Here is a 27,246-nt window from a genome sequence, read left to right on the forward strand (position 1 = left end):
TCCCATTGCCCATCCCGTTACGCTGCAATAAATGTGCCAAAGTATTTACCTGTGGGCTGGGGCTCCCTGGATGGCTCTGTGAGCTGTTGACAGCTCTGCTTTTTGGTCCAATAAAAAAATGTTGTCCCCTCCCCTGGTATGGAAGAGATGCTTTGTGCCTGACCATGACCAAGTGAGGAACATGCACCCTGCACCTGGCAGCGCCTCAAGTTGCTCACAGGGATTTAGACAGGGGAGCTTGAGCCTCTTGGGGTTCAGCTCATGGCCAAAGAGCTGCTGGAGCAGGTGAAATGCTGCTGTGATCCCCTCTGCCTCCTTCCAGCTGCTCATTTTCCAGCCCATCTTCTTCTCTGTCTCTCCAAGTGTTCCAGGTAGTGCTGTGTGCTCTGTACCTGGGATGTTGCAGTGGACTTTTTTCCTGATCAACTGAGCATCTCCTGCCTTTTTGCAGGAGCTTTAACTTCACTCTCCCTGATGTGGGAGATGATACAGCTGAATTGCAGCTGACTGTTGAGGGAAATAGCAAAGGTAAGACAATTTCTAGAAAGCTGTAAAAGTAGGTTTTAGAAACAGAAAGAACAGGAAACAGAACTAGCTGCAGCTGCAAAGTCTGAAAGTAGAAAAAGTTGCAACAGTACAGCAAGCAAGGACATGAAACAATAACTTGTGCTTTAGGTTTGGATAAGATAGACCTTAAGACTGTAGAAAAATATGCTTAGCAAGAGAGTAGAAGGTTTTAAGCTTAATAATAGCATATTGTGTTCTGTTAATTGAAGGCATACCAGGAAGAATTGTGTGCAGCAGGTGTATGTGTTCTTTTAGTGATTGGCTAGAACAATTGTTTGTAAGCTTTAGCAACGTGCTATTGGCCAGAAAGTTTTTAAAATGCTCTGTAACAAAGAAATCTTTGGCTGCTGCTGGTTGTAGGCGAGCTTTTGTCATCTTTCTATTGTCTCAACCACGTAGCAAAGCTGATGCTGCAATAAAAGCTCAAGGAATGCACCCCAGCAGTCCCATCCTGTTTGTGAAAAATCCTCCAGACAATCTCTTTGTACAATCTCTTGCCTGCAGCTGCTCAGAGCCATGTCCAGTTACCAGCCTGCCCTCCCCTGCTCTGCTCTGGAGTAAGGCTGGTGCTTGGGATCCTCCCTGTGCCCCTGGCTGAGGCACTGGGTGTCTCTGTGGCTGCAGACAGGCGTGGTGGGAGCTGCTGGAGCACGGAGCAATGAAACACGGGTACCCAAGAATGTGTCTGACACTCTGCTTTGGCTGGGTGGGTGTTTTACACCACAGTGGGTGCAGCTTATGCATGACTCCAGCGATTTGGAAATCCTCATTAAAGGTTTTGCTCCGTGGCAGTGCCTGTTGGAACTGTGAGCATGCAAGACTTCATTTACTCTGCCGAAAAAACAGAAAGCATTTTTGCTGATCTTTCCAAAAAAAAAGAAATTCTAAAAAAGCCAAGATTTCAACATACTCCTGAGCAGCTAACAGAGCTACCAAAGCAGGTGATTATTGCCACAGCAGGTCCATCCCTTCCCTTCCTCTCCCAAATGAGGCAGAAGGGTCACAGGCTGTGTGGAGGTGATGCTGTCTGGGGGCACTGAGCACATGAAGCAGCAGGCACATGTCCCTGGGGTAAGGACATGTCCCTAGGGGCTGCAGGGGCCAGGGGTGCCTCTGCTGGTGTCAGGTGTGGCCGTGGAAGGCAATCCCTGCCCCATGCCAGCTCCTGCAGCCCTGGGGCAGCCTGGTGTCCTGGCAGGGCGTGCAGAGGCTGCTGTTTTCACTGGCCACAGCTTTTGTTGACACAGTGCCTGGTTTCCTTGGTGTTCTCCTTGGTCTAAGGACTCGTTTTTGGACTGTGCTGCCTGCACTGTAACTGAGCTTGCGTTTGCATTTCATAAATAATGCAAATGAAGCTTATTTTCTGAAAATACATGAACTAGCCCAAATCTCCACTGGAGAAGCTGTGTTGATTTTGACAGCATGGATGCAGATTTACAGTGACCACCTGAGGCTTTGCTTGTAGCACCAAAGGAGTTCCAGTTTTTCAGACTAAAAGTGAAAATCAGCAGCCAGGACTGTTTCTGCCCTTCACTTTCTGCTGAATTCCCCCAGGAAGCTGTTTTATACCAGCCAGGGCTCTGGCAATATATATTACAGAAGTTAATGTGTCTTATCCCCCAGTTTCTTAATCTCAACTAGGTTGCAGAAAACAATTCTGTCACTATAATACAAGCAGTAAAACAGATTACTGTGCAGTAAAGTGGATAGCTGGACTTTATGATGGGGTACTTTTAGCTCTTGCTGGAGCTCCTGTTCAGCAATTCCACATTTCCAATTGCAGAGGGCAGGCTGGGAGGTTTGAGAGTGAAGAGCAGGAGGGAACATTGCTTTTCTCTCACCAAATCCCACAGGCTGAAGCCCTATCAATCTGATAAAGAAGGATTTGTTTTACAATGTTTCTACTTTTCCTTTCTTTCTTGTCATGGGTGAAGAGCTCATTCCTTACCCCAAATGAGAAAGGTATTACAGAGTCTTTGACGTAGAGAAAGGATCTGATCAGTGATCTTAGAGGTCTTTTAATGATTCTCTGATTCTGGAAGGGACCATGGCATCATCCTTTCCTAAAGGTGCTCTCAGCTGCACCTCAGCCCCCAGGTAACAGGCTCTGGGGGTGAGGAGGATGCAGCAAATGTCCCAAAATGTGCAGCACACAGGGTACCCATCATGCTGCCAGCTGCAGGGCTTCTTTTTGCAAACTGCCTTCTTGGGCACTGTGCCAACAACACCAGAGATTCCCAAAGTTTTGCCTCACATGAGGGGTGAGTTTTGTTTAGGAAACAATTTCGTTGCAAAGCCAAAAGCCTTTGGCCTTGGCACCTCCTGGTTTGGGCTATGTGGTGGTGCCAGGTTCACCAAACTGAGCTGCCCATGTCCCACTTTTAAGAGTGACACATTTCAGGCTAGGCCACAGAGATGTCCCTGGGGAAAGGCAGGGAAAGCAGGAGGCAGCAGAGCTCTCAGGAAAGAAAAGATAAGCAGTATTAATTTGCCAGTAAATTAGTTGCCTTATTCAGCACCAGGGGAAACAGCCAAACATTCTGAAAATAAGAAATAGTGATGCCACTAATTTAATAGCAGTAATGTTCTTGTAGCTCTTATGGTTCTCCTGTGAGGCTGCAAGAGAGGTAAGGATTGTGGGAAGAAGTAATATCTTTTATTATGGCAAACTGTTAGAGCTTGAACAATGAGCCAGCCTCCTGGCACATGTGCCAGAATAGAGAGATTCATTTAATACTAGGACAGGATCTGCATTTTCTTTTCTTAAAAATTTTTAAATGGTGACTGTGTGGCCAAATGCTTCCTCCATCTTTATAATGGAATAACAGGAATCATCCAAGGGGAGCTCAGAGAGCAGATCCTCCTGCAGAGCCATTTCAGCTGCTTGGTTTGAATAGCTGGGACAGCACCAGGGGACATTGGAGCTTGTTTTTAGTAATTTTGAAGAATTTCACTCTTTTGTGATTGCTGTGCATGTTTATATACAGCTTGTAGGTGTAAATATGTGCTGCTGCTGTTGCCCTTTAATACATAAAAAGCTCAGGCTCGTGGCATCAGCACCATCATTGTTTTTATTCAGAATGCAGTGGAGTCATGTCTCAGTTCTGCTATACCCTGCTGTAAAACTGCCCCCAAAATCTCCAGGGTGCTGCTCTCTCACATCCAAATTCCCATTAAAATTAAGGAATCTCTTTCTATTTTACAAAGACAGCATCAGAGAGCCACATTCTGGAAACACAATAAAAATGAGAGTGCTTCTGGTGAAAAAACCTCCACCTGAAACCAACCAGTGTTTATTAGTCTTGTTATTTATTGGTTTGTAATTTGGTGAAGATCAAATTACCTGAAGATTTAATTCTGGAAATGCTCCACAACTAAATCTTTTCCTCCAAAAAATCTTTCTCCCAGAGCTTGTAAGTGCTTAATAGAGCATCTGCTAAAACAGCAAGGAAGAGATAGGGAAGCTGAAAGTCCACCATTGACCTTGAACATTTAATCCAAAATTTTATAGCTGTATTTTATTACACTGCTAGCATGATAAATTGCAGTGACAGCTTTAGAAAGAACCTTACAACATGCAGTGGCATAAAGCTATATTAATAATGAGTTTGATTCTGCAGTTTTTAACTTAATCAAAACTGCCAATGTTCTCTCCTGCTCTGGTCCAGACTCTATCAAAACCTCCTCTGCCTCCAGAAAATCCCACCCAGGGCTCCCCACCCATCTCAGCTGCCTTCAAAGAGCTGTGAAGCACCACAGCACTACAAGGGGAAACTGAGGCATGGGAGGGAGGTGGGGTTCTTCAAGGACAAGTTTGTGTTCACCTGTGTCAGCTCTCTCTACTGCTGGTTCAACAAACATTCATTCTTGAGAGGGGCTTTTCCCAGGATTTCCCTAGGGATGTGCTTTTCCACCTGGGTATTTTGTGGAGGCTGAAAGAAAAGGAGGAGGATTATTCTGTTTATTCACAGAGCTGTGGGTGTCCAGCACCCTGCCATCCTGGCCCAAGCCCTGCCAGGTGCTCCCTGGAGCTGCCTGATGCTGGAATTCACCCTTTTCCTTATCCTCCCACCCCATCAGCCCCCCCAGGCTCTGGAAACAAGACATCCTCCCCAGGCAGGGGCACCATTAGAATCCTGGGTTTTGATAAGAAAGCTGGATGAGGAATGATTTGATTTCTGTAATGAATGGTGCTGCAGGTTCATATACTTCTCCTGACTCTCAGAGAGCACTCCAGCTCTGCAAGGTCACCACGTATGGGCTTGTATTTTTTATTTTTTTAAATAGCTCTGTTCTACTTAAAAGCAATAATAGCACTGTAGGTTCAGGTGAAATATTTCTGTGTTCGTGGACTTGGTCACAAAGCTTTATCATTTTGCCCTTCATTGGAGCTATCAAGGTCACCAGGCAGCAGTAATAGAGATGTGATAGACTTAATAAAAACCAAGATTAATAAGAACTAGGAAGAAGGAAGTGAAGAGTTTTGGCTGGGGGGTTGTTAATGGTGTTAAACCAAGGAATAAGTTATAAGTGGAATTCAAACATGTAAAACTTCTTCCCCCAGATGCCAAGCTGTCCCAGAGCACTGCAGTGCAATTGAAAAGCAGGAGCTGTGACCCTCTGTCATCCTCTTCTGCCCCAGGATGGGCTCTCCAGTGTCACTGAACTCTTGTCAAGTCCTGCAGGGTCCCAGGGTGGGCAAAGCCCTTTGCAGACCACCAGCAGGCAGGGGCCAAGTTTGGAGCAGTGTTAAGAGTGGTAACCAAGGGCTGCTGACCTCCAGGAATGGATGCTCCAGCCATGGGGGGGTACCAGCTGTGGGTTTCTCTGGGTCTGGATTGAAGGCACTGGAGACAGCAGTTCATGTTCACACTCAGGTGTTTGTTATTTCTTATCACTAAAACAGTCTCACTGTGTGAGTTGGGCAGCTTTTCATTAGAAGGCACAAAATGGCCAACAATCTCTTGTTCCAAGGGCTTTTAAGACTAAACTGTCCAATTAAGAACTGACACCTGGATTATTTTCCCTTTTACCCCAATAACTGATCCCACAGAGCTGCAATGGGGACTTTTCTGCCCAATTATAAAATGCCACCCAAACCCATGGAGAAGAGGAAGAAGAAGCATGATGAAGAAACCCAGGACCAGACCCTGTGCCCTCCATCTTGCTTCCATCCACAACACACTAAAAATCCCAAACCCTCAATTTCTCACCAAGTGCCACACCTACACTGCTCTCTAATAATCTATTTCACACTTTTGTGCATTCCAGTCTATCTTGAAGTCTGGGAAACTTTCTCCAGGAATGAGGGTCAGAGTCAGTGCCCCCCTGGGGGTCAGGGCACCCCAGAGCAGACACAGAAATATTCCCAGTGCCACAGAGGGAGCTCCTGTCCTGGAGCTGGGCTTCCAGGGATGGAAGGGATCACAGCCAGTGGTCCTGCCAAGGCAAAAGGGCAGCTAAAGAAATCACAGGAGAGCAACTCAAACACGGTGATGCCGTGACCTTGTGAAGGTGAGCTGTGATCTGCTGCATGGTGAGATCCAAACCTGCAGCTGGGGGAGCCCCTGAGTGCTGTCCCTTTGCAGGAGAGGTTATTGAATAGCCTGAACTCAAAGGGACACAAAGGACCTTGGCCACAGCCCCAGTTTGGGAGCTGTTGGCCTGTGGCTCCTCCTGCACTGCAGGAGCAGCATCTGAGCCGGGTAAGCTGGAAATTGAAATGCCAGAGCTGATCAGATAAGAGTGCTGGATAAGGAAGAGAACGCTTTGTCTTTCTGGAGCTTGGGTCTTGTCTGCTTTGGTTTTCTTCTTCCTTTTTTTTTTTTTTTTTTTGACATCAGGTTGCTGCTGTGGGAGGTCAGGGTCCCTGTGCTGCCAAGGGCATGCCTGGTGGGTGCAGGGGAGGGAGGATTTCTGCAGTGGATCACTGCCCTCACTGCCTGCCCAGGGAGTACAGTGCCCAGCACCACAGGACTGACCAGTTTGATGGCTGAATAATGTGTGTCCAGAAAATTTCATTTCTCCCATGCTTGGCTTCTGAATCATCTCACAGGGAGTACAGTGCCCAGCACCACAGGACTGACCAGTTTGATGGCTGAATAATGTGTGTCCAGACAGTTTCTCCCATGCTTGGCTTCTGAATCATCTCACAGGGATTGTGCTGGAGCTGCAGCCATCACCCCCTTAACTGAACTGACTGTTCTCCTCCCCTGTGAGGAAGCAATGAAGCATCTTTGGGGCCAGGTTAGCTGTTGGAGCTGCTGTGCCATGTGCTGGATTTCAGCCTCCCTATTTAGAATGGATTATTTGCAATGCAAAGGAACATTAATAGAAGGCATCAGGGAGATTTAGGTGTGGACAGGTCTTTGGAAGCTGCTCTGTCAGGTCTGGCAGAGGAACATTTGAGACTGTGGTTGTCAGCTGGGGCATGTGCTCACTGCCACTTGTCCCCAGTGTGTGGCCATCCTGTCCCCAGCAGCACTGCCTGAGGAAGGGTCTGTGGGCTCCTCAGCCCGTGCAGGTGAAAACCAAACCATCTGAATCAAGCAGCTGAGACTAATAATTATTAGTCTTCATGATTAGCAGGTACCACCAGCTATTCTCCAGTGATCTGGAACAGGCAGGAGCAGGGCTCCACACCCTGGTGACACAAACACTTAAAAGCATGAGCCACCCAAGCCTCTTCTGGCATGACAAAGAGTGACAGGCTGCAGGTTTTGACCCTCTCATCCCTTTGCCCCCACGCTGGCAGCTGGGCCCTGTGTTTTCTCTGGCTGCCTCCCTGTCAGGCTGTGCATTGTTACCAGGAGCTGCTGCTGATCCCCCCATCTCCAGAGGCTGGGGGGGTCTGGCAGCTCATTAATAACGTGGGGGCACTTGCTTTCATTCAGGGGTAATGAGGAGGTGGCTCTGTTATGGTGGGCTGGTACCCTGGTGGATAAATTACCCAGCCAAAGGCAGGGTCGTTATTCCATGGAGGGAGTGAGATTATTACTGAGGAAATTGCAGGCCTGCTCCTGTTGTTGTTTTACTACTGGTGTAATAATAGACTTTGTTCCATTAGTATAAACGATTTCCCCCCTCTCCCTCTCCTCTGAGTACACTGCACTCCTTCTTGTGTCCCCAGTGACTCCCCACAGTCAATGGCATCATGGCATGCCAAGTTCCTATTTGTATTTTCACAATAGTTTGGAAAATATTAACTATCTGGGCAGTTCTTTTGGTGCTGGCCAATTTCCCTGGGCAGGAAGAGTGACTTGTCACTGGAAAAGCAGGAAAAGCTGAGCTGCATGATGCAGCCCCAGCTGGGGGGGGCAGTGGTGCCCCCAAATCTTCCAGTGATCATCTGTGCAGTTGAGTATTTTATTAAAGTATTTTTAAGTGTTGTTGTTTTATCACCTGTGTGGTCATCAAATGGTCTGACCAGCAGACCTGGAACATTTGCACTGGCTCTGTGCCACTTTACACTGTCAGAAGGTCAGTGTTGTGAAACCTGGAAAAATCCCACATTGCTGGAAGCCTCTGGGTTAGACTTTCAATGCCTCAGCTCTTCACTGCTTATCTGAAAGCCCTACACAAAAATATTGCAGCAGAAATTCATCCAGGCCAAGTTCCACCAGTAAGGAGGAATACTATTAGTTAAGTCAAAAAAAAAAAAACCAAAAAACCCAGGCAAAGCAGACTTTACAATAAGGGATATATATATACACACACACAGGGTCAGAGGTATAGGAGAGGAGAATGTTTTAGTCCCTATTAGAAATACATCAGCGTTTCACACCGGCACTGGAAGTTTTGCAGCTCATAAAAAATTCATAAGGCTTGCTGAGGAAAACAGGAAGGCAATTCAGGTGTCTATTTTTTGAGCACTGTCATACTTGCAAGAGTTTAAGCCAGTCTGGATTGATATTTCTCGTGATGTGCCAGCTCTGCATTATGATCCTCTCTGGATCATAGTTCAGTGACTCAAGAAGAATGAATGACAACGTGGCCTGGGTTTGTGGAGGAGAAGAGAGGAGAGCCCAGGGTATTTTGCTTCTTCTTTATGGTTTTAAAGTCTCCTCTTCAGGGTCCTTTTCACTCGTGCAAACACAAAACTCAAGGTGAAAAGTAATTGGACAAGCTAACAAATGAGTTGAGCCTTGCTGCATTCCCCACTGGCCAGTCTCTGTGTTTCTCTTGCCACCAAGAGCAGCCTCTTTGACACAGCCTTTCATGTACCAGCTAACAAAGAATGGAAATCTGCCACAGGGATGAGAAAAGAGAGGCTTTAACCAGTACAGGCACTAAAGCAGTGTGATTTATGTGGCCTGAAGGTAGTGCTTTACATTTCATCAGTCTTCCAGGGGCTCCATGATCCCAGCTGCATCTTTTGGGGCTGTTTGCTGCAAACTGCTGCTCTCCAGGCTGCAGAGTTTTACTGCAGGCAGAAGTGGAAGCCTCATGGTGTGCACCCTGCTCTGCAAGGGCTTGGGGTGTAAAGTGAAGCACTTTTGAGAGGCATTCCTTGCTCTTACCATGGGCTGATGGAGATGATGGAGAGCAGGTCCCTGTGAGCCAGGGAGGTGCAGAGCCACAGGCACAGCTGTGAGTGAAGCCAGCAGCAGGATGAGGCTCAGCATCCCCACTCTCTCCTCTGCTGTCCTGTGTTGTCCTCCTGCAGTGGATGATAAAAGAGCCATGGCTGGAAGTCCGTGGGATGGGAGGAAATCTGGGTCATGGAAGGGGCTGCCACGAGGCTGGGTGGGTGGGAGGCAGTGCCATCCCTTCCTGCACCAAAACACCACCCTAATGTCAGCATTCCTGTCATTGGAATGGACTGGGGGGAAAGGGGTTCACTGAATGATACCTCTAATTTCATCATTAGAAGTTGCAGTGCTGTGTTGGTGCTGGGGCTGTGGGGTCAGCCCTGGCAGCTCTGCTCCCTGAGCAGCCTCAGTGCATGGGGACACTCTCAGCAGCTGGGATGGCTTTTGCTCCTGGGATGGCTTTTGCTCCTCGCTCTGACTTTCCATGGCACAGCACTTCCGTGGCTGCTCCTGTGAGGTCAATGGCAGCTCTCAGAGCTTTGCCAGCTGTTTTTCCTGCCCTGTTCTCACCTGATGCTGGAAATTAAGAAGCAAAAATCCCCCTGACTCCTCTTAGCCTGTCCTGCTGCAGGCTTGCAGGAGGGAGCAATGAGTTCATTGGGATGCCAGGACAGGGAGCCTGTGGTTCCTGCCCATTGACCAGGCAGGTATGAGCAGCTAAAGGGGCCTTGGGATCCAAGCTGCACACACTGTTACCCTAAATGCTTTCTCTGTGCTAATATACAATATCTTTATTCTTTCCATGCCAGTAAATGACAGGTCCTGCTTTTCAATTCCACCGTGCTGCCGGGGCCTGTCACGCTTTTAATTTGTGCAATAGCTGCAAGCATAGCAGTAATTGTGTTTCACATTTCCCACAACTGCAGTGCTGGCTTTGTGTTCCCTCTTCTTCAGCCCTCTGCCCCAAATTGAGCTATTTAATGTTTTCTGAAGCTACCCCACAATGCTGCTGTTAAACTTACCTAATATTTGATGTGTAACCAACTTCCCCCTCAAGAAGCACAGTGCAGGGGGCAGGGGGGTACACTCAGACCTGCTGGGTGTGATGCTGATTGCTGCAGACACCTGGGCAGGTTGAGGGGGTCTCTGTCACCTGCCCAGGCTGGCAGGGCTGGCAGCTGAGGTGTGCACAGCTCCCAGATGTGACAGATTGCGCGTGCAGTTTTGGGCAGATTTCGAAAGGCTGCTCTGCTAAAGCCTGTGGATGTTTCTGTAGGTCCAAATGACTTAAGTGGAAGTAATTTTGGGGATGTGATTTTGCATTTGGTTCAATGCATTTGAAAGGTCTGCTCAGGACTTTTATAAACCCTTCAGCCTTTGAGCAACAACTCAAGGAAGTTTGATTTCCCAACTTTTTGAGGTGGATTTCTTGGTGTCTCATGTAGGTTTTCCTGCTAGGTCTAGCTTTTCCTGCAGGTTGAGTGCCCACCATGGCTTTTACTGTGGATTCTCTGTGGCTGAGAAGGTTCAGTCCAGATGTTCTGTTTTGTGCTCTGGCTGGATGCACCCAGTGGCTGAGAGGTCTCTGATGCCCAGCTCAGTGTGGGTGAGGCTGGCCAGGCGCTGCCCCTCAGGCATGGGCTGTCATCCTGCAGGATGTGGCTCTTTAACAAAGCAGGCTCACAGGGGCTGGACACTCCCAGGCTGTAATGTGGAACTCTTCTGTGCTTCTGAATTTTGTCCCAGTTCCCTGTGAGCTCAGCTCTCCCACCCAGGCTGGCAGACATGGGGCTGATTTTCCTCTTGTAAAACCGACTGCGATGGTTGCAGCAGGTGAAGGTCATGCAGACCTCCTGCAAAACACTGCTGAGAGATCACACATGACCAGAATGGGGAAGAGTTTCAGTCTCACTTATTCAGTCTCAATAAGTGCTTGCTGGGAAGCTGGGATGTGGCTGAGGACGCAGCACACATGAGACAGGGACACAGAAAGGCTGCTCTCATTTCTTAAGCCAGTATTTGGGATACAAACGTTTCTTTTTCTCTACTTCTCTACAGCTGAAACAGGAAAATAACAGCTGTCTACAGCTGAGCCCACAGCTGGGCAGAATGTATCCTACCCTCAGCCCCTTCTAGCTCATTATCTGCTGTCATGGTCCAAGCCCATCCTTCCTGATGGGTGAAGCCAATACAACCATTTATGGACTGAGAGGGACTTTGATCCCAATTTCCCTTCTCCTAGGCTGGATGCTGCAAGAGTGGGACATGTGTGAGCAGTCCTGGTTTTCCCCTCTCAGCAGGGGCTTCTCTCCATGCTAGCTGTCCCAGGTCAGAGCAGGAGAGGAGCCCTAGCAGGAACACTGTGGGCTTTAAATGCTTTGCTCCATGGTGCACATGCTATAGGGTGAAAGCCCTCTGCCAGTGGGCAAAGGTAATGGAAACCACATTTCCTTAGCTGAGTAATTAGATTGATTCTGCAGAAATGCAGACATGTGGAAAATTGAAAAATGGAAGAGTTGCATGCCCTGAGGCTGCAGATGAATATGCTGGTGCCTTTCTGAGGAGTACTGGCTCAATCTATTGAATTACAGGACGTGCTGAGAGCAGCTCAAGCACGATGCAAGTCCAGGCCCTACCGAGGGAAACTCTTCAGAAGGGGGTGTCTTTCTCACTGTGCTGATCTCAAACATATATCCCTTTTCCCAGAACTTCTCACTGAATTCTGTAGTGCTCTGTGCAGCCAAAGGATGCACCTGTGTAAATCCAGTTAGAGCATTAGCAGAAAAACTCTCCATGTAATTATAGACACCCAGAAATTTTAATTGAATGGTGCATTTGATGGGGCTAGATCACAGATCACACAGTTACAGAGATGTTGCTGAGGCTGTACTTGTGTGCATTTAATTTATGAGTGTTTTGACCTCAGACATCAAATGGAAACCATTTCCATGGGCTTCATTCCCCAGATTAATCCAGCCATATCTACTGTTTTCTATTCTTGCACATTATAACACCTGGGAGTTTGTTTGGATGCTGTCAGCCATGCTGAGGGAGGGTTGGGGTTCCTGGGTTTCCTGTGATCAGGAGTTCTGTGGTTTGCAGGGTCTGGAGAGAGCTCTGGGGCTATTTCTGGCTGGGATTATATAAGGTGAATACTCTACCATGGCTCTGTGGTGAGGTAGGTCCCACAGCCAAGCTCTTCAGAGATTCCTGTGCCTTTAAAATACCAGTTGTGCCTTTAAAATACCAGTCTGCAGTGTTGTATGTGAGTGGTGTGGGAAGTGGCAGGAATGAAGGGAAGCAGGCACACTGGGCTCTGAAATACCATTACTGCATGATGAGTAGCACCACAAACAGCCAGGTAAATTCAGATATTGAATCTGCCTGCATTCCCCTTCCTCATTTCCAGTATCACTTTTGAAGCCTTTTGATTCAAGACTTTTGATTAATACAGAATCTTTTCTTTGCATCTCACAGCTTGGACTTCTGGATTGCTCTTTCCTGTTCAGCTTGGCTTTTCTACTTCTGACTTCTCAGTCTGTTCTAACTTCAGAGATGGCTTTTCTTTGAGCAGGAGGTTGGTCCTGAGGTACCATCAAAGTCCCTCCAATATCTATCTTACTGTGATTCTGATTTTTACTGGTCTCACTTCCTCAGATTTCAATGCTTTCCTTCAGTGTGCACAGTTTTTTTGTCAAGCCATTTCCTTCTTTCATAATTTTGCACTGCCCTGAACCTCCTCTTTGCATAAATGCAAGTCCAAACTGGTTCTTTTGAGCTCTGGCTAATCCATCATCCCCAACATTTCCTACCTGCACGGACTGCTATTAAGATTTAATTAACAACTGTTCTGCTGAAGCTTCGGTCCTGGTCAGCAATATTGGAATTGCATTAAACAGAGGCATTAAAAATGCAGCAGCATTTGTGATATCTGCCTCACAATATGAGCCACTGCTTCGTGTGTGCAGTTTAACATCATAAATCAAGAAGCTTCTGTGCTGGGATCCTGTGTTCAATGATTTGTTATTGCTGTTTGCCTTCTCTGGTGACACCTGGAAGTCCAGGGGGCAGGAGCTGTCACTGGTTGCACACCCATGGCACCGGATGCCATCTCCATGTGGGAGATCTCTGCTTTTCCATTTTCTTCCTGAGCTCACCCTGGGAGCTGTCAGCAGCACTCAGGCCCATTGGTATTGCAGAGCTTTACCTGCTTTGTAAAGCAGGTAAAAATCTTCTGACAGAAGGGCATGCTTTTTTTGCCTGAAGCTACAACCTCAAGGCCCTTTTTGCCCTCTTTCCCCAGGTCCCATCAGCAGCATTTTGGTGAACCGCTACGGCAGCCGCCCCGTGGTGATGTTTGGGGGGCTCCTGTGCGGAGTGGGGATGATCTCAGCTGCCTTCTGCACCAGCATCCTGCAGCTCTACATCTGCGTGGGCTTCATCACAGGTGAGCACACAGCCCCTCCTTCCCCTGCACAGTGAGGCTCCCTTCTGATCGCCTGGGGTTGGCAGCCCTGGGCAATGTGTGCACCAACACAAACACAAACACACGGGAAGCTGGGGAGATAAAAAGCTTGTGAGATAAAATCTGGTGGGACAAAAACACTCCTTTATTGTATTTGTGGGGTTCCCAGATAAAATCTGGTGGGACAAAGACCCTCCTTTATTGTATTTGTGGGGTTCCCAGATGAAGGAAGGAATGATGAATCTGACTCCATGTTCTCAGAAGGCGAATTTATTATTTTATGACACTATATTATATTAAAGAATGCTATACTAAAATATGCTAAAGAATACAGAAAGGATACTTAAAGAAGGCTGAAAAGATGATAATGAAAACTTGTGACTCCTTCCACAGCCCCGACACAGCTTGGCACTGATTGGTCATTAAATCAAAACAATTCACACGAAACCAATGAAACAATCACCTGCTGGATAAACAATCTCCAACCACATTCCAAAGCAGCAAAACACAGGAGAAGCAAATGAGATAATATTGTTTTCCTTTTTCTCTGAGGCTTCTCAGCTGCCCAGGAGAGAAATCCTGGGCAAAGGGATTTTTCCAGAAAATATGACTGCCACACTCCTTATCAATGCTCTTCAGCAAAGAGCAGTGCCCTGTGCTGTGTTCCTGGTGTGTGGGATGCAGGCAGGGCTGAGCTCTGTGCAGCCCAGTGCTCTGGGCCATGTGCTGGGGATGGGGACCACCAGAGCCCTCAGCTCCCCCTGAGGCAAACCCAGGTTGGCTGTGCTCTACCCTGGGCATGGCAAGTCCTTCTGGGTACAAGTGGGACTATAAAGAAAGCACCCTTGTTCCTGTTTTACTGTGTGTTATCTTCCCTCTGTGAGATACATGAGATGAGATTTCAGGGGTTTGCTTCAGCTGACTTGCCCTTTTCCAGCTTGTGAGGTGAGGAGGTCCTTTATCTGAAAATGAGAACTGCTGGAGTTGACTGAAAATATCCCTGCTGTGAAAAAAAAAAAACAAAACCAAAAAATCCCTGTATCTCCTTTTTGAAGTTCTAATTTGAATTGTCTGTATTGAAATATGAAATTCCATATTGGAAACTCAAGTAGAATAAGGCATAGGTTCAGTCCAGCATCTTTAAAGCCTGCAGGTGCCAGGTTATTGCTTTTAAAGGTAGATGGATTAGAGCTCTCCACCTGTGTGGGTATAGATGCTAAATTGTAAGTTTTTCTGTTTTATTATTTTGGATAAGGTACTGCCAAAGTTTATTCCAGTGCAGCTAGGACATCTGCTTGGAAGCATGACACAATGAGTTCAAAATTGGCTTCTGAGGTTGCCAGGTGTATGGTTTAATGAATGTCCCAATCTCTCTGCAGATGCATTAAGTGTTGCTGCTTTCTGAATCTGAAAATTTGAGCTCAACATTTAAAATCAATAAAACCAGCCACTGGCAAAGTAAATTGGGACAGAAAGTTTGTCACCCTGATCTTCTATATCAATATTCTTTTATTAAATCTGTACAGTAGTGAATAAATCCCTGTGTAGCACTCCCTCTCTCAAACTTTACTCTTCCTAAGGACTGTCACTGTAATTAAATGAAAATGTGTTATTATTGGATGAATAAATCTTGCAGATTCCTTGAAAGACACTCCAGAAACAAAGTGATGGGAAATAAAATTAACCAATGTCTCCCAATGTTCTTAATGCATCAGCTTGCACCATTTCCTCCTAAACAAATGTCCTCTGGGAAGGCAAAGGGGGAAGGGACAGGACAAGGGGGGATGATTTTCAACTGACAGAGGGCAGTTTAGATTAGATGCTAGGAAGAAATTCTTTATTATGAGGGTTGAGAGGACCTGGCTGAGAGAAAAGCTGTGGCTGCCTCATCCATGGAAGTGTCCAAGGCCGGGTTGGACAGGGCTTGGAGCAACCTGGGACAGTGGAAGGTCAAGGGAGCTGGAATGGGATGAGTTTCAAGGGCCCTTCCAACCCAAACCATTCTGTGAGTCTAAGCTGACTAATGCTGGATTAGCATATGGAAAACTTAAATCCTTTGCTGAAAATATTCCATGCACTTTGGTGAGCAGAAGGACTCAGACAAGGAACAGGGCTGTAGGAAGGCACCAGCTTCTCTGTTCTAAAGCACTTGGCCAAAAAGGTGACAGGAGGGAACTCCCTGCACAGCCCCAACAGAGCCAGGACTGATAAAGACCTTGCTCCTGGTGCCTGAACGTGTCTGCAAGTCTGGTCCATCACCAGCACAGAGAGCTGAGTGTGGGCAGTGCTCAGTGCTCACAGGTGACCTCCTGCCAGCCCTGAGGTGCAGAGCTGAACACCCACCTCTGTGTGCACTGATTCCTCTGAGCAGGGCACAGCACTGTGTGCATCTCTTCCTCCTGCCTGCTGCACAAGGGCAGCTGTGTGGATGAGGTGCTGGCTGATAACCCATCATCTGCAGGCACGGGGGTGTGCTGGGGAGGAATATTAATTTGACAGAGAAGGGAAGATGCTTGTAAGCCTGCTAACGTGCCTGATGCCTCCAATTAAGCTTGAAGTATCTTTGCTGGTCAGGGCTAGCATGGAAGCATTCAAGGGCAATTAGGAAGCCACCTGCCCATCACACAGCTGTGACAGTGCTGCTGCACGAGGAGAGAGGCTTTTGCAAAGGGGATTTGCAGCAATTGTAAAGCAACCTGTAAACATCACACTCTTTCTAGCCTCCTTCCTACTAGCCTGGAAAGAAAACACACTGATGTAAAAGCCTGGCCTCATGTAAGTCACAGGGATGGAGGTAAAAACAAGGTCTCGGTACAAGGAGGTCTCTGCCACAGCCCTGTGCCTTTGGCATATTAATAGAAATCTCTTCAGAGGAGCAGAGCAGGAAGTATCTGTTTGCAGTGGAGGGATTAGACACAGCAATCTCAGTTGCTGACTTGATTATGGCTGTTTCCATTTGCATGCAGAGCAGGAGCCAGGCTCTGCTGGTGGAGGCAGCTCTGTCCTTGATGGCTCTGGGCTGCATGAGGCACTTTGCATGCACAGGGAACCCCACAGCCTCTTCCCATTTGTTTCCCTACAGTGCTTAGGAAAAGAAATGGGGTTTGCAAGCTGTCCACCTGGACGGATGCCAGCCTGCATGCATTAAGTAGGTGTTTCAACATGCAACCTCTGCTGAAGTCTGAGGCAGAAGCAGCAAATTTCAAAGCTAATTGCAAGGTGGTAGTGACTGGTCAGAGTTTAGTTCAATGTGCACCAATTAGACTGCCATGAAATAAAATGGGATTTTGGGTGAGGCACGTGGACTAATGAGAGCAGAGCCTTTGCCATGGCTGTAAGTGTTGAGCCCTGAAATACCTGGTCAGATTGTTCCCTGCTAATAAAGTAAGAACAAGATCAATAACTACACAGCTGAGTCCTGTAGCACCACTTATTTCCTTCTGATATGAGTGAGATGTATTTAATCCAGGAAAAGGCACTCCCTCTGGCACAGGTTTGCTTCTGTTCTTGCAACACCACTGACAGACCTCTCTGTCATATCCCTGGGGAGAAAATGTGGTTATTGAGTAACAAGTCCAGCTATGGAAAAGCTGCTGTAGCTTCTGAAAACTGCAATAAAATGCATACAAATATTTCCTATTAAAGTCAGCCAAAAGCTTAAAGTAAATTGAAATTCCAGTTATTCAATTTGAAACTCTCCAAATTTAATTAATGGGAAGAGCATGAGGTAATATTAAATTAGATTTGTCTGACTGGCAAATTAATGTTCACATAATAAAAAAAATTGAGATGATTATTGTTTAAGTGGGTAGCTGGCATCCAGTCTGATTTTCCTCCTTTGGAAGACATGTGGTGTGTCCCTACCAAAAATGACTCTGTGGAAATGATGGTTTAATTTCTGCCCTTACTGACCAGCCTGGGAAATGGGGAGTTGATGCAAGCTCTCACCTGCTGTGCTGCATCTTCTCAGGTGGAAAAAGATACATTTCTGTATTTCAGCACTGTCCAAGGGTGTTCTCTAACCAGGGCTGTGGTTTTCCTCTGTGCTTCCCAGGTCACCCTGAATTTGGCCCTATAGGCACTTCCCAAAGATGTGCCCTGCATAACGTATGGACTATCTAAAATTAAAGTTCATGCTGAGAATATTTTCTATCCAGAATTATTTTAATGTGTTGCCATTTCAATTTATTTTTAATGTTGTAAACTTCAAAGTAATTTTAAAAAAAGAACTTTAGACTTGGCAAAAATCGTAATTTTGTAAACCCATTTAAACTGAAGCTATCCAGCATTGGCTGGATTCTGCTGCATCAGATGGATTCTACTCTACCAGTGACTAATGATAGTGTTCCTTAATTAATTTTGAGAACCTTGACCTTTGTAAATTCTCTTCTGTAAAGCAATATGCCTAATTATGTACTGCACAGTTAAACAAACTAATTATATCGACTAATGAACAAGAAAAAATCTGCATGACCCTATTTTCAGGATTCATGTTCTCTGATATAATCACTTCAAGGATTACATTTTTGCTTTGTTCTAATGTGGCTCATTCTTTCCTGGATGATGGAGTGGAAAATATGTGGCATGACTTTTAAATGCCATTTTGATGGAGTTCTGAAAAATGAACTTTTGTGAAAATGCTGCATGTCAAAGAAATGCTTGAAAATATTATTGATGTTTAACTATTGATTACTGATGTTGAGCATCAGGAAGAATTGCTGGACATCAGGAAGAAATTTTTCACTGAAAAGGTGATTAATCTTTGGAATGGGTTGCCCAGGGAGGTGGTGGATTCACCATCCTTGGAAGTGTTCAAGAAAAAGCTGGAGGTGGCACTCAGAGCTCTGGTCTAGTTCATAAGGTGATGACTGCTCAGAGGTTGGACTCCATGGTCTTGGGGGTCTTTTCCAGCCTTACTGATTATGTGATGCTGTGGTTCTATGTGGCAGTGCTCTCACACAGAACCACAGAAAACTGAGACCATCACAGCATTTGGTATTTCTGCCTGCAGTTTCCACCTGTGCAGGAGAAGCTGGCCAATTGAATTAGCAATGCAGATTTATAATGGCATTTATACATCTAAATGCAATAAAAATAAATTCTAATTAAAAGACACGCTCTGGGGTCCTGGGTAATTAGCATCCTCAGTAGCTGTTTTGCAGTGTACTTGCAGACCTCTTAATCTTTTGGATCAGACCTGAACTGCTCATAGCACCAAATCAGTTGGGGCTGAGGAGGGTTATGATGCTATTTTCTGTGCAGGTCTGGCTGCCCAGCAGCAGAGCTGGGTGCCCATGGAAGGGGAGGCCAGCCCTGGATTTTGTGTCAGTTTGGTGGTTGAGACTGTCCAGGCCAAAACAACCTTCCTCAAACTGGTAGTTGTCATTTTTTAAAGAGAGATCCATCCTCTCCCCCAGCAAGGGCACTGTGTCTGGACAGAGCCCACCAGCATTTCATGAGGGAATAGTTTTGTTTCACTCTGAAGCAAACTCCTGGTGCTAGTTTTGCCACCCAGGAGATTTGCAGTGCAGAAGGAAGGGGGTTCTCTGACTGAAAGAGTATTTCTGGGGTCTGGTTACCCAAACCTGGCAGCCAGAACTTAGAGACACCCTGGGCAACATTTTCATCTAGATTGTTGTGTTGAAGAGCCACCAGTGAACCAATTGACTGTGAATTTCCTTAAACAATGAGCTGAGGAGAAATGGGTCTCAAATCTTCTTTGTTTATCTGAACTGTTTTCCAGGATTTGGCCTTGCTCTCAACCTTCAGCCATCAGTGATAATCATAGGGAAATACTTCTTGAAGAGAAGACCCATTGCCAATGGCCTTGCTATGGCAGGGAGCCCCGTCATGCTTTGCACCCTGGCACCTCTCAACCAATTCCTTTTTGACAATTTTGGCTGGAGGGGCAGCTTTTTAATTCTCGGGGCAATTTTATTAAACTGCTGTGTGGCAGGAGCTCTCTTCAGACCCATCGGGCCAGGCACAGCGCTGGTCAAAACCCAGGCGACTGAGGAAGGGAAGGATGCTCTGAAAGGAAAGATCCCTGAGGATGGCCCCATGGAGAACAAAACAGAAGAGGAGGGAGAAAAGGACTGCTTTGAAAAAGTCAACCAGTACCTCGATTTCTCCCTCTTTAAACACAGAGGGTTCTTGATTTACCTGATCGGAAACGTGCTCATGTTCCTGGGGTTCTTTGCCCCCATCGTTTTCCTGGCCCCCTACGCAAAGCACACCGGCATTGACGAATATTCAGCTGCTTTCCTGCTCTCCATCCTGGCCATTGTGGACATGGTTGCTCGCCCCGCCACCGGCATCATCGCCAACAGCCGGTGGGTGAGGCCGAGGATCCAGTACTTCTTCAGCTTCGCCATCGCCTTCAACGGCGCCTGCCACCTGCTGTGCCCGCTGGCCTCCGGCTACACGGGGCTCATGGTGTACTCCAGCTTCTTTGGGCTGGCCTTTGGCATGGTGTGCGCCATGCTCTTCGAGACGCTGATGGACCTGGTGGGCGCCGCGCGCTTCACCAGCGCCGTCGGGCTCGTCACCATCGCCGAGTGCTGCACCATCCTGCTGGGACCCCCCATCGGAGGTGAGTGTGCTGCCTCCCCTGCCCACGCTGGGCTGTCACTTGGGTTTAGATTTCTGCAAGCACAGCTTGGGGGGATTGTCGCTACAGGACGCGAAACACTGCTGCGCACACTGCTGCTCACAAGGTGAAGAAAAAGGGAAGTTTATTTTCTGACTCCAACATTTATAGTTTTCTAAAGGAGACAGTGGGTTGGAGGGTGGCAGTGTCACCTCTCCGATGACGCTGGGCAACTTAACAGTCCATCAAATTTCTCTTCTTCCATAAAATAAAGCTGGGATTCCCCATCGGAGGTGAGTGTGCTGCCTCCCCTGCCCACGCTGGGCTGCCACTTGGGTTTAGATTTCTGCAAGCACAGCTTGGGGGGATTGGCGCTACAGGACGCGAAACAGCGCAAGCGCGCACGCTGCTGCTCGCAAGGTGAAGAAAAAGGGAAGTTTATTTTCTGACTCCAATATTTATAGTTTTCTAAAGGAGACAGTGGGTTGGAGGGTGGCAGTGTCACCTCTCCGATGATGCTGGGCAACTTAACAGTCCACCAAATTTCTCTTCTTCCATAAAACAATGCAAAATAACAAGTTATTTACCAAAAGTGAGAAAGTTCACTGCAAGAATGTAAATATCAGAAGGCTTAGGAAATCTTAAAAAATCAGAGCAACATATTCTAGATGTGTTTTCTCTGCTTCACAATCACCATTTTTCCACTAGTAACTGGACAGGAAAGGGTGTCCTTGATGTCTCCTCCAGCATTTCCCCTTTCCTCCTTTCTGTTGGAGGGAGTCTTGGAGAGTCCTCTTTTAATCCTGGATCCCTTCAGATGCTTGAACTGATCTTGCAGAGTGAGACTTCCCACAGCACCAAGCACCTTGCACTTCAGACAGCTCCTCCTGGACATTCCTCCTTTTGCAAAAGGCTGGAGTCCACCAAATTTAAGTAAAACACAACAGTTCTATGAAAGCCTCTTGTTGACTCAAACCTTGCTGTTTGTCTCTAAGGCTCTGAGTATGCTACTTAGGAATTTCAGTCATATTACTGCAGCTGAAAGATTTAAGTCTGTTCTAAAAATAATTTTAAATATTTATTTTGGATGGCATGGTTTGAAATATCAAAAGGCAGAGCCCACAAAGAGACAATACAGAGTCTCCAGGAGGACTTTCAGTTATCTAAAGATAAGTAAGGGCAGTGATCTCCAGTGATTTAACAGCAGTAATATTCCCTCTATAGCACGTGCTCCTTTTGCAGTTTGAACCCTTTTCCTGGATTCAAAACTGAGATCTGGCTAATGCTTCATATGACACATCCTGCAGAGCTGCTTAATTCTTCATATGACTGGGTAGCTCATACAGTGTGACAAGAGCAGCTGTATCCTCTTGCTGTCTTAGAGATTCATTATTTAATTAATGACAAACAAAAGAAAATACAATTTTAAAATGGCTGTTTTCTGAATTATGTAATTTTCTGTGTGGGAGATTAAGTTAATGACCAGAGACTGCTAATGAGGCTAAAACAGTTCTGTGTAATAATCAGTAATATTAGTTTTGTAGGGTTTTCCCCACCATTTTATTAAGCAGCAAATTTATTGGTTCTTTGGCATTTTAATAACCTACTGCAGGGTTCTGCTTTAATGAACTAAGTAAATTGTTCCCAATGTGTTTTATGACTTTATCTTATTCTCAAAGGAAAAGAGGCAAGACTATCCTACTGTTGAATTTTCCAATACTCTACTCATTAAAACTCTCATTGAAGCCTATTTAGGAGACCTCTAGGTCATCCTGATGAGCAGAAAAGGAAAAATTGCTGCAATTAGCGTTTGGTTGATGTTTCACCAGTAGCATGAAAAACACAGTGCATTGAAAATGGTGTACCAAGTCAGGCAGGGATGATTCAGGAAAAGCCACTGACCAAAACCAGTTAAAAATTATCATTATTGTGATCAGGAAATCTATTTGGTGACCATAAAAACCCTTGTTAGTGCAATGCAGTGGGATAATTAATCATCAGCTTTTCAACATTAAGGGTCAATTGGGATGTAATTAAAGGTCCCTCTTTCTGGGGAGGAGAACATATCCCAAAACGTCAGAGAGCTGAGAGATGACGGGCCAGCTTCAGGGAAGATTGTCTGTATTGTGAAGGCCAGGTTAGGAGTGGGTCTTATTTTAATTAGGATTTGGGATGTTGAGAATGGTCTGGGTTGCCCAGTAAATGGGAATTAACGCTCAGGATCATAATCCCAATAAGATTTGCATTACATTTTGACATAATGGAGAACGGTGACATTTCAATTAAGCCATCTCCCTTCAATTACTCTGTAACTCCATAGCAGAGGCATTAACCTTTGAGAGGAACCTGTCACGTTTGTCTTGGCATTGAAATTATCTGACACTGACAGCATCATCTTTGCTTTCCCTGGAACTAATGTTCTCCAGTTTCACGCTGTGCCCTTTCCTCTTTGGATCAAGAGTGTCACTGCAGAAAGGGCAGCTGTGACCAAAAGCTGAGCCCCCTCTAATGCTGGTGGGTGACCCGTGGTGGATAAATCACAGGGTCTTTGCCAAGAGCCTGAGATGAGACCCAGTGGGCAGGTGCCTTTTCATTAAAGTTTTCCCAAAAGCTGCTGCTTTTTGGCTGCCAAGCCAGGTGGACATCCTTGTAATTGATCACTGGAGTTAGGGAAAGGCTGACTGCAGGCTCTGTGATCAGAGGAGCATGGAAAAAAATAGGTGTGCTGAAAAGGTCCAGATTTTGCAGGGTAGGTTCTGTCCCCTCCTGCTGAACTGTGCAAATTATCAGAGCATTACCTGTACCAATGTCAACCACCCACAGGCTCTATAGTGCAACACATGTTCAGCATTTGCGGGCTCAGAGTGTTTGTGGAAGAGATCAGAAGTTCAGAGAATATTTTATCCTAAAGCCCCAAGAGTGTTCCTTGATATACAGGATCTGAAAACACAATACCACAATACCCTTGCCTTCATCTCTAAATTTCTTTTTTTTTTAATATATATTTTACAGGAATTCTTATTGATACCTTTGGGGACTATAAATATATGTTCATTAAATGTGGAACTGTGATGGTCCTGGCAGGAACCTTCCTGTTCATCATGAATTATTATAATTATCGTATGCTTGCCAAGGAGGAGAAGGAAAGAAAGGCAAAAGAAGAGGATCCTAAATCTGTAAGGACAGAAAATGAAGGCAAAAATAACTGGAACAAAGACTCCACACAGGATGGGCCTGAGCTGGAACCTTTGAGAGAGAAGGGAGAAGGATTAAAGAAGGAAATGAATGGCACAAATGAAGTTTAAACCTGTTCTCATGGGCTGAATGGGAAATGACTTCTGTGTTGCTCAAATGAGCACCAGCTCTGAAATCACACTAGGTTTTAAAATTTTACTCTATTCTCTGCCATGTGCATCCTCTCCTTTGTTGTAGGAGAAGACTAGAACAGAGCCAAGTCCTGATTCTCATAAACTGCTGGGACATTTCAGTGTCTGCTTGCCTACCAAAGGTCCTGCAAGATTTTCCTTTAGATATCCCCCATTTCCCAGAGAAAAGGGAAATGTGATGCTTTGCAGGGGGCCAGGACAAGGCTGGCATGAGACAGGAGTCCTTCTTCAGGTGCTTTGTCTGTGCAGGGCAGAAATTTAGTCTTAAGCTTAACCCTTGACCTACATTCCAACAGTGCAAATATAATTTTTCCCTAGGAGGTTACAAAGTGCTTATAATCCAATTTCTGAGTGCCTCACCACTTCTAGTAAGCTTTTTCTTTGCAGCACCCTGGTGAGACAGTGTTGCCACTATTAATTAATTGTACAAATGAAGAACTGAAGCACAGGGGAGCTTTGGGCATCATTGCATCGGTGAATAAAGCTTAGGCATGCCAGAGCTGAAATGGAATCCACTGCCCTGAGCTGCCTAAAAGCCCTGCTGAGCACAGGTATCCCCTTGCTAGAAAAAGGGAATACAATGGATAGCAGTGCATTAAACCACAGTGCACTCTGCTCCCTGTGTGCCTCACACTACTCACACTAATCACAATTGGTGATTTTGGGCACTGTCTCAGAACCAGGACCTCGTGCTTTTATTTAACCTGCTTCAGTCACATCCATCCTGGAGGGAATCCAAACTCAGCTGCCTCCCCCTTGTCTGGGCTGGAGCGGGCACCTCCCTGCTGCTGGCACTGCAGTACCTGCTGGCCTCATGCCACCCTGCTCACAAAGTCAAATTTGACAGGTCAGTGATGCAGAGGGACCACGTGGGAGGCTCTCATCCTGTGGTGATAATTTTGATCTGGGAAGAATTTGCACTCTGATGTATTTTGTACCAGGCAGCTGATGCCCAGGAGCCGTGGATGCTGAGCATGGCATCACACAGTTGAATTATCAGACTTCTGTGGAATTTCATGGATTTGATTAGATAAAAACAAGGACTTTTCAGGCAGATCACCCAAATCCAAAGCTAAAACTTGTCCAGAAGTTAGTTCTCCTTTTTCTATTTCAATGGTACTCATATGTGGTCAGATCATATTTTTTCATGGTTTTGTCTTTGAAGAACTGTATTTTCCTGTCACTTGTGTACACAGTATGAAGAAAGGCTTGTAAAAATACTTTCATAAATACACTGTACTCTTAAAATTAGGTCATTCTGGTCTTCTTGTACAAAACTTTTTCAGTGAATTCTTTTGTTTCTTTGAAGAATGGTAGTCTTTGACTTCAGTAGGACTTCAATTTTAGCCTTATGTTGTAACTTTTAACTTCTGTGGAAAAAAAAAAAAACTATACAAAATAATTAGCCTTCAGTGCTTGTTTTTAATACCCTTTATTTCTGTCAAATATGTCTGTGATATTTCATTTAAGAAGGCTTTAATAGAAGGTCATGAATATTTTCCAATATGCCTTCTGTCATATACTTAATAAAACTGTTTAAAAAAATTAAATTAGTTTACATTTTCCTGTGTGTGTAATGCAGCTTCTTGATTCAGAAAGGAGTTAGTCCTTTGAGGGTTTCTAGTCCTGCCTCCATGCCCATGCTCACAGAACCCTTGGTCACAACCTCATGTTCTTGTTGATTTGGATTCCTTTGATAACCTTGGTGGTCTGGGCCAGCCCAACTCACACCTCCAGTTGTGTGGACCCAGGAGTCTGAAAGCTGTGCAGAATGAGCTGTGCAGAATGATTTTCATACCTTTCCACCAGCTTGTACCAATTAATCCTCAGTGCAATGACCCAGATCGCCGGCTGTCCTTATGGCAGGAGCTGCAACTCAGGCTCCTCATCTCTCAGAAACCCCAAGCAAGCTCTTTAGGCCACAAAACTTTGTTAACACAGCTAAGATTTTTGATAAAAAGGTGTTCTGTTCAGCTATCTGTGAAAATCCTCTGGAAAAGTCTTTTGTGAAACTGCCCCTGAGGGCAAAGAATGTTTCACCAGATAAGTAGGTCTTTAAGGCTTCAGAATTCTTCTAACACAAAGCAGCCATTTCATTTAACCTACTCACTCTCCTGTCAAAGAAACTCACACTGCCTTTAAGATTATGGCACTGTTTCTGTCAGGTAGGAAGCCAGACTACTCTAAGGCCATGTTGGTGGTGGTGGCTGGTGCTCACTGGTGGGTGCCTGACTCTCCCCTGCTGCCCGCTCCTGCTGCCACCCTGCCCTCAAACCTCTGAGCATGACATCCCCCTAATCACTGCAGCAAAGCCATGCCAAATAATTCTGTGCTTATACGCCCTAGAAATGCTTCCTTGACTCAAATCCTATGAATTCAACACCTTGCAGACTCAAGCTGTAATCCTTTCTTGGAAAGCTCTCAAACTTCCTAAGAACGTCCTCAGTTATTAAAAATAACTGGTGCAGTATGAAATAACCATTACAAAAAGCTCTCGTGACGCAGTAGAAGCTGCCTGCGCATCTAATTTAGTGATTTGTGTGGCAAATTGAACACAAAATTCATATTTACTTAGGTTTGGAAAGCACCTGTGAAAGGAAGTCAAGAGGTGTGAGAGTTGTGCCATAAATATGCGTGCTAGGCACAGGGGGGATATTTGGGATATCAGATGTGCAGGGATGATTGCAAACACTTTCTTTGGAGTGTAGTGGTGAGACTTTTCCTTTTATATTTCATTAGCTTGTGACCTTATTAGAAGTAATTGCCATTGTTTCCAGGGCTGCTCAGACCTCATCAAGAGCCTGATTTGGATGCTGGACCATCATTCCCAACAGCCACAAAAGAAGCCAACAGAGCGGTGTTTGATGGGGAGGTGTGACAAGTGCCACAGATTGGATTTAGATTTATCCCATGTACTCGTTTTTTGTTTACAGTTCCCCTCACTTCTACCCTCTCTGTATTTAGCTTTCCAAATTCAAAGACACGGAGATAGAATTCAAATATTTCCCTACTTTGGTGTGGCAAAATTTGTACACATTGCTCCCTCCCTTTTAAAAAGAATGTTAGAGCAGTGACTCTGCCACATGATGGAGTGTCATGCTACTAGAAGGGGACATTTTCTGCCATCACACCTTGGGCCAGACACTGCTTTGCCCCACATATAAAAATCATTTAAAGAGAATGAATGAACCATGTCTAGAAAGTGCAAAACACACAAGGAGACTGAGAAGTCTGGAACCACAAATGAGTAGAGGAAACTTGGTAGAAAAAATTAGTAAGCAAGCAAACAAACAAACAAATGAAGTGCCAACCCTTGTGTTTGAAATATGCAATCATTTTAGAAGACACAGGAGATTATTCATAAGGACAGTTCCCGTGGCAGCTGACACCAAATTTATTTGGTTGTGTTCGGAAAACACCTCGAAGACAGCACAGGTGCATTCAGATTACATCTGAAATGAATTTAAAAGATGACTTTCGTGCCCTCTGCAGTGGCAGTGACATTGTCTATAAAATAGTATTATTTGGACTTATCAGAACTGTGTGAGGGTGTTTTGATGAGTGACATTCATAACTGTCAGCAAAGCTTCCCACAATGGCAGCATGGCTCAGGAGCACAGATTTGATTTGCTGTCCTCTCTGACACTCACTAAAGTATTGCTGTGCTTCAGTTTGGGTTTGGAAAGAGGCTCATTTACATCCTGACAC

General features: G+C 45.7%; 1 protein-coding gene across 1 annotated transcript in view; it reads left to right on the top strand.

Annotated features, from left to right (window-relative positions):
* Positions 1–23,457, top strand: part of LOC311158847 (monocarboxylate transporter 2-like) — a gene marked incomplete at both ends in the record, with an annotated part of 34,435 nt that extends 10,978 nt beyond the window's left edge. The window contains 3 exons of the mRNA XM_084214500.1: positions 13,402–13,545; positions 19,307–20,155; positions 23,165–23,457. Coding sequence (XP_084070626.1) covers positions 13,402–13,545; positions 19,307–20,155; positions 23,165–23,457 — 1,286 coding nt within the window. The remainder of the gene's footprint in view (positions 1–13,401; positions 13,546–19,306; positions 20,156–23,164) is intronic.
* Between the last annotated feature and the right edge of the window lie 3,789 nt (positions 23,458–27,246).

The sequence above is a fragment of the Fringilla coelebs genome (genome assembly GCF_963513975.1).
Source record: "Fringilla coelebs genome assembly, chromosome: 13".
Lineage (NCBI taxonomy): Eukaryota > Metazoa > Chordata > Aves > Passeriformes > Fringillidae > Fringilla > Fringilla coelebs.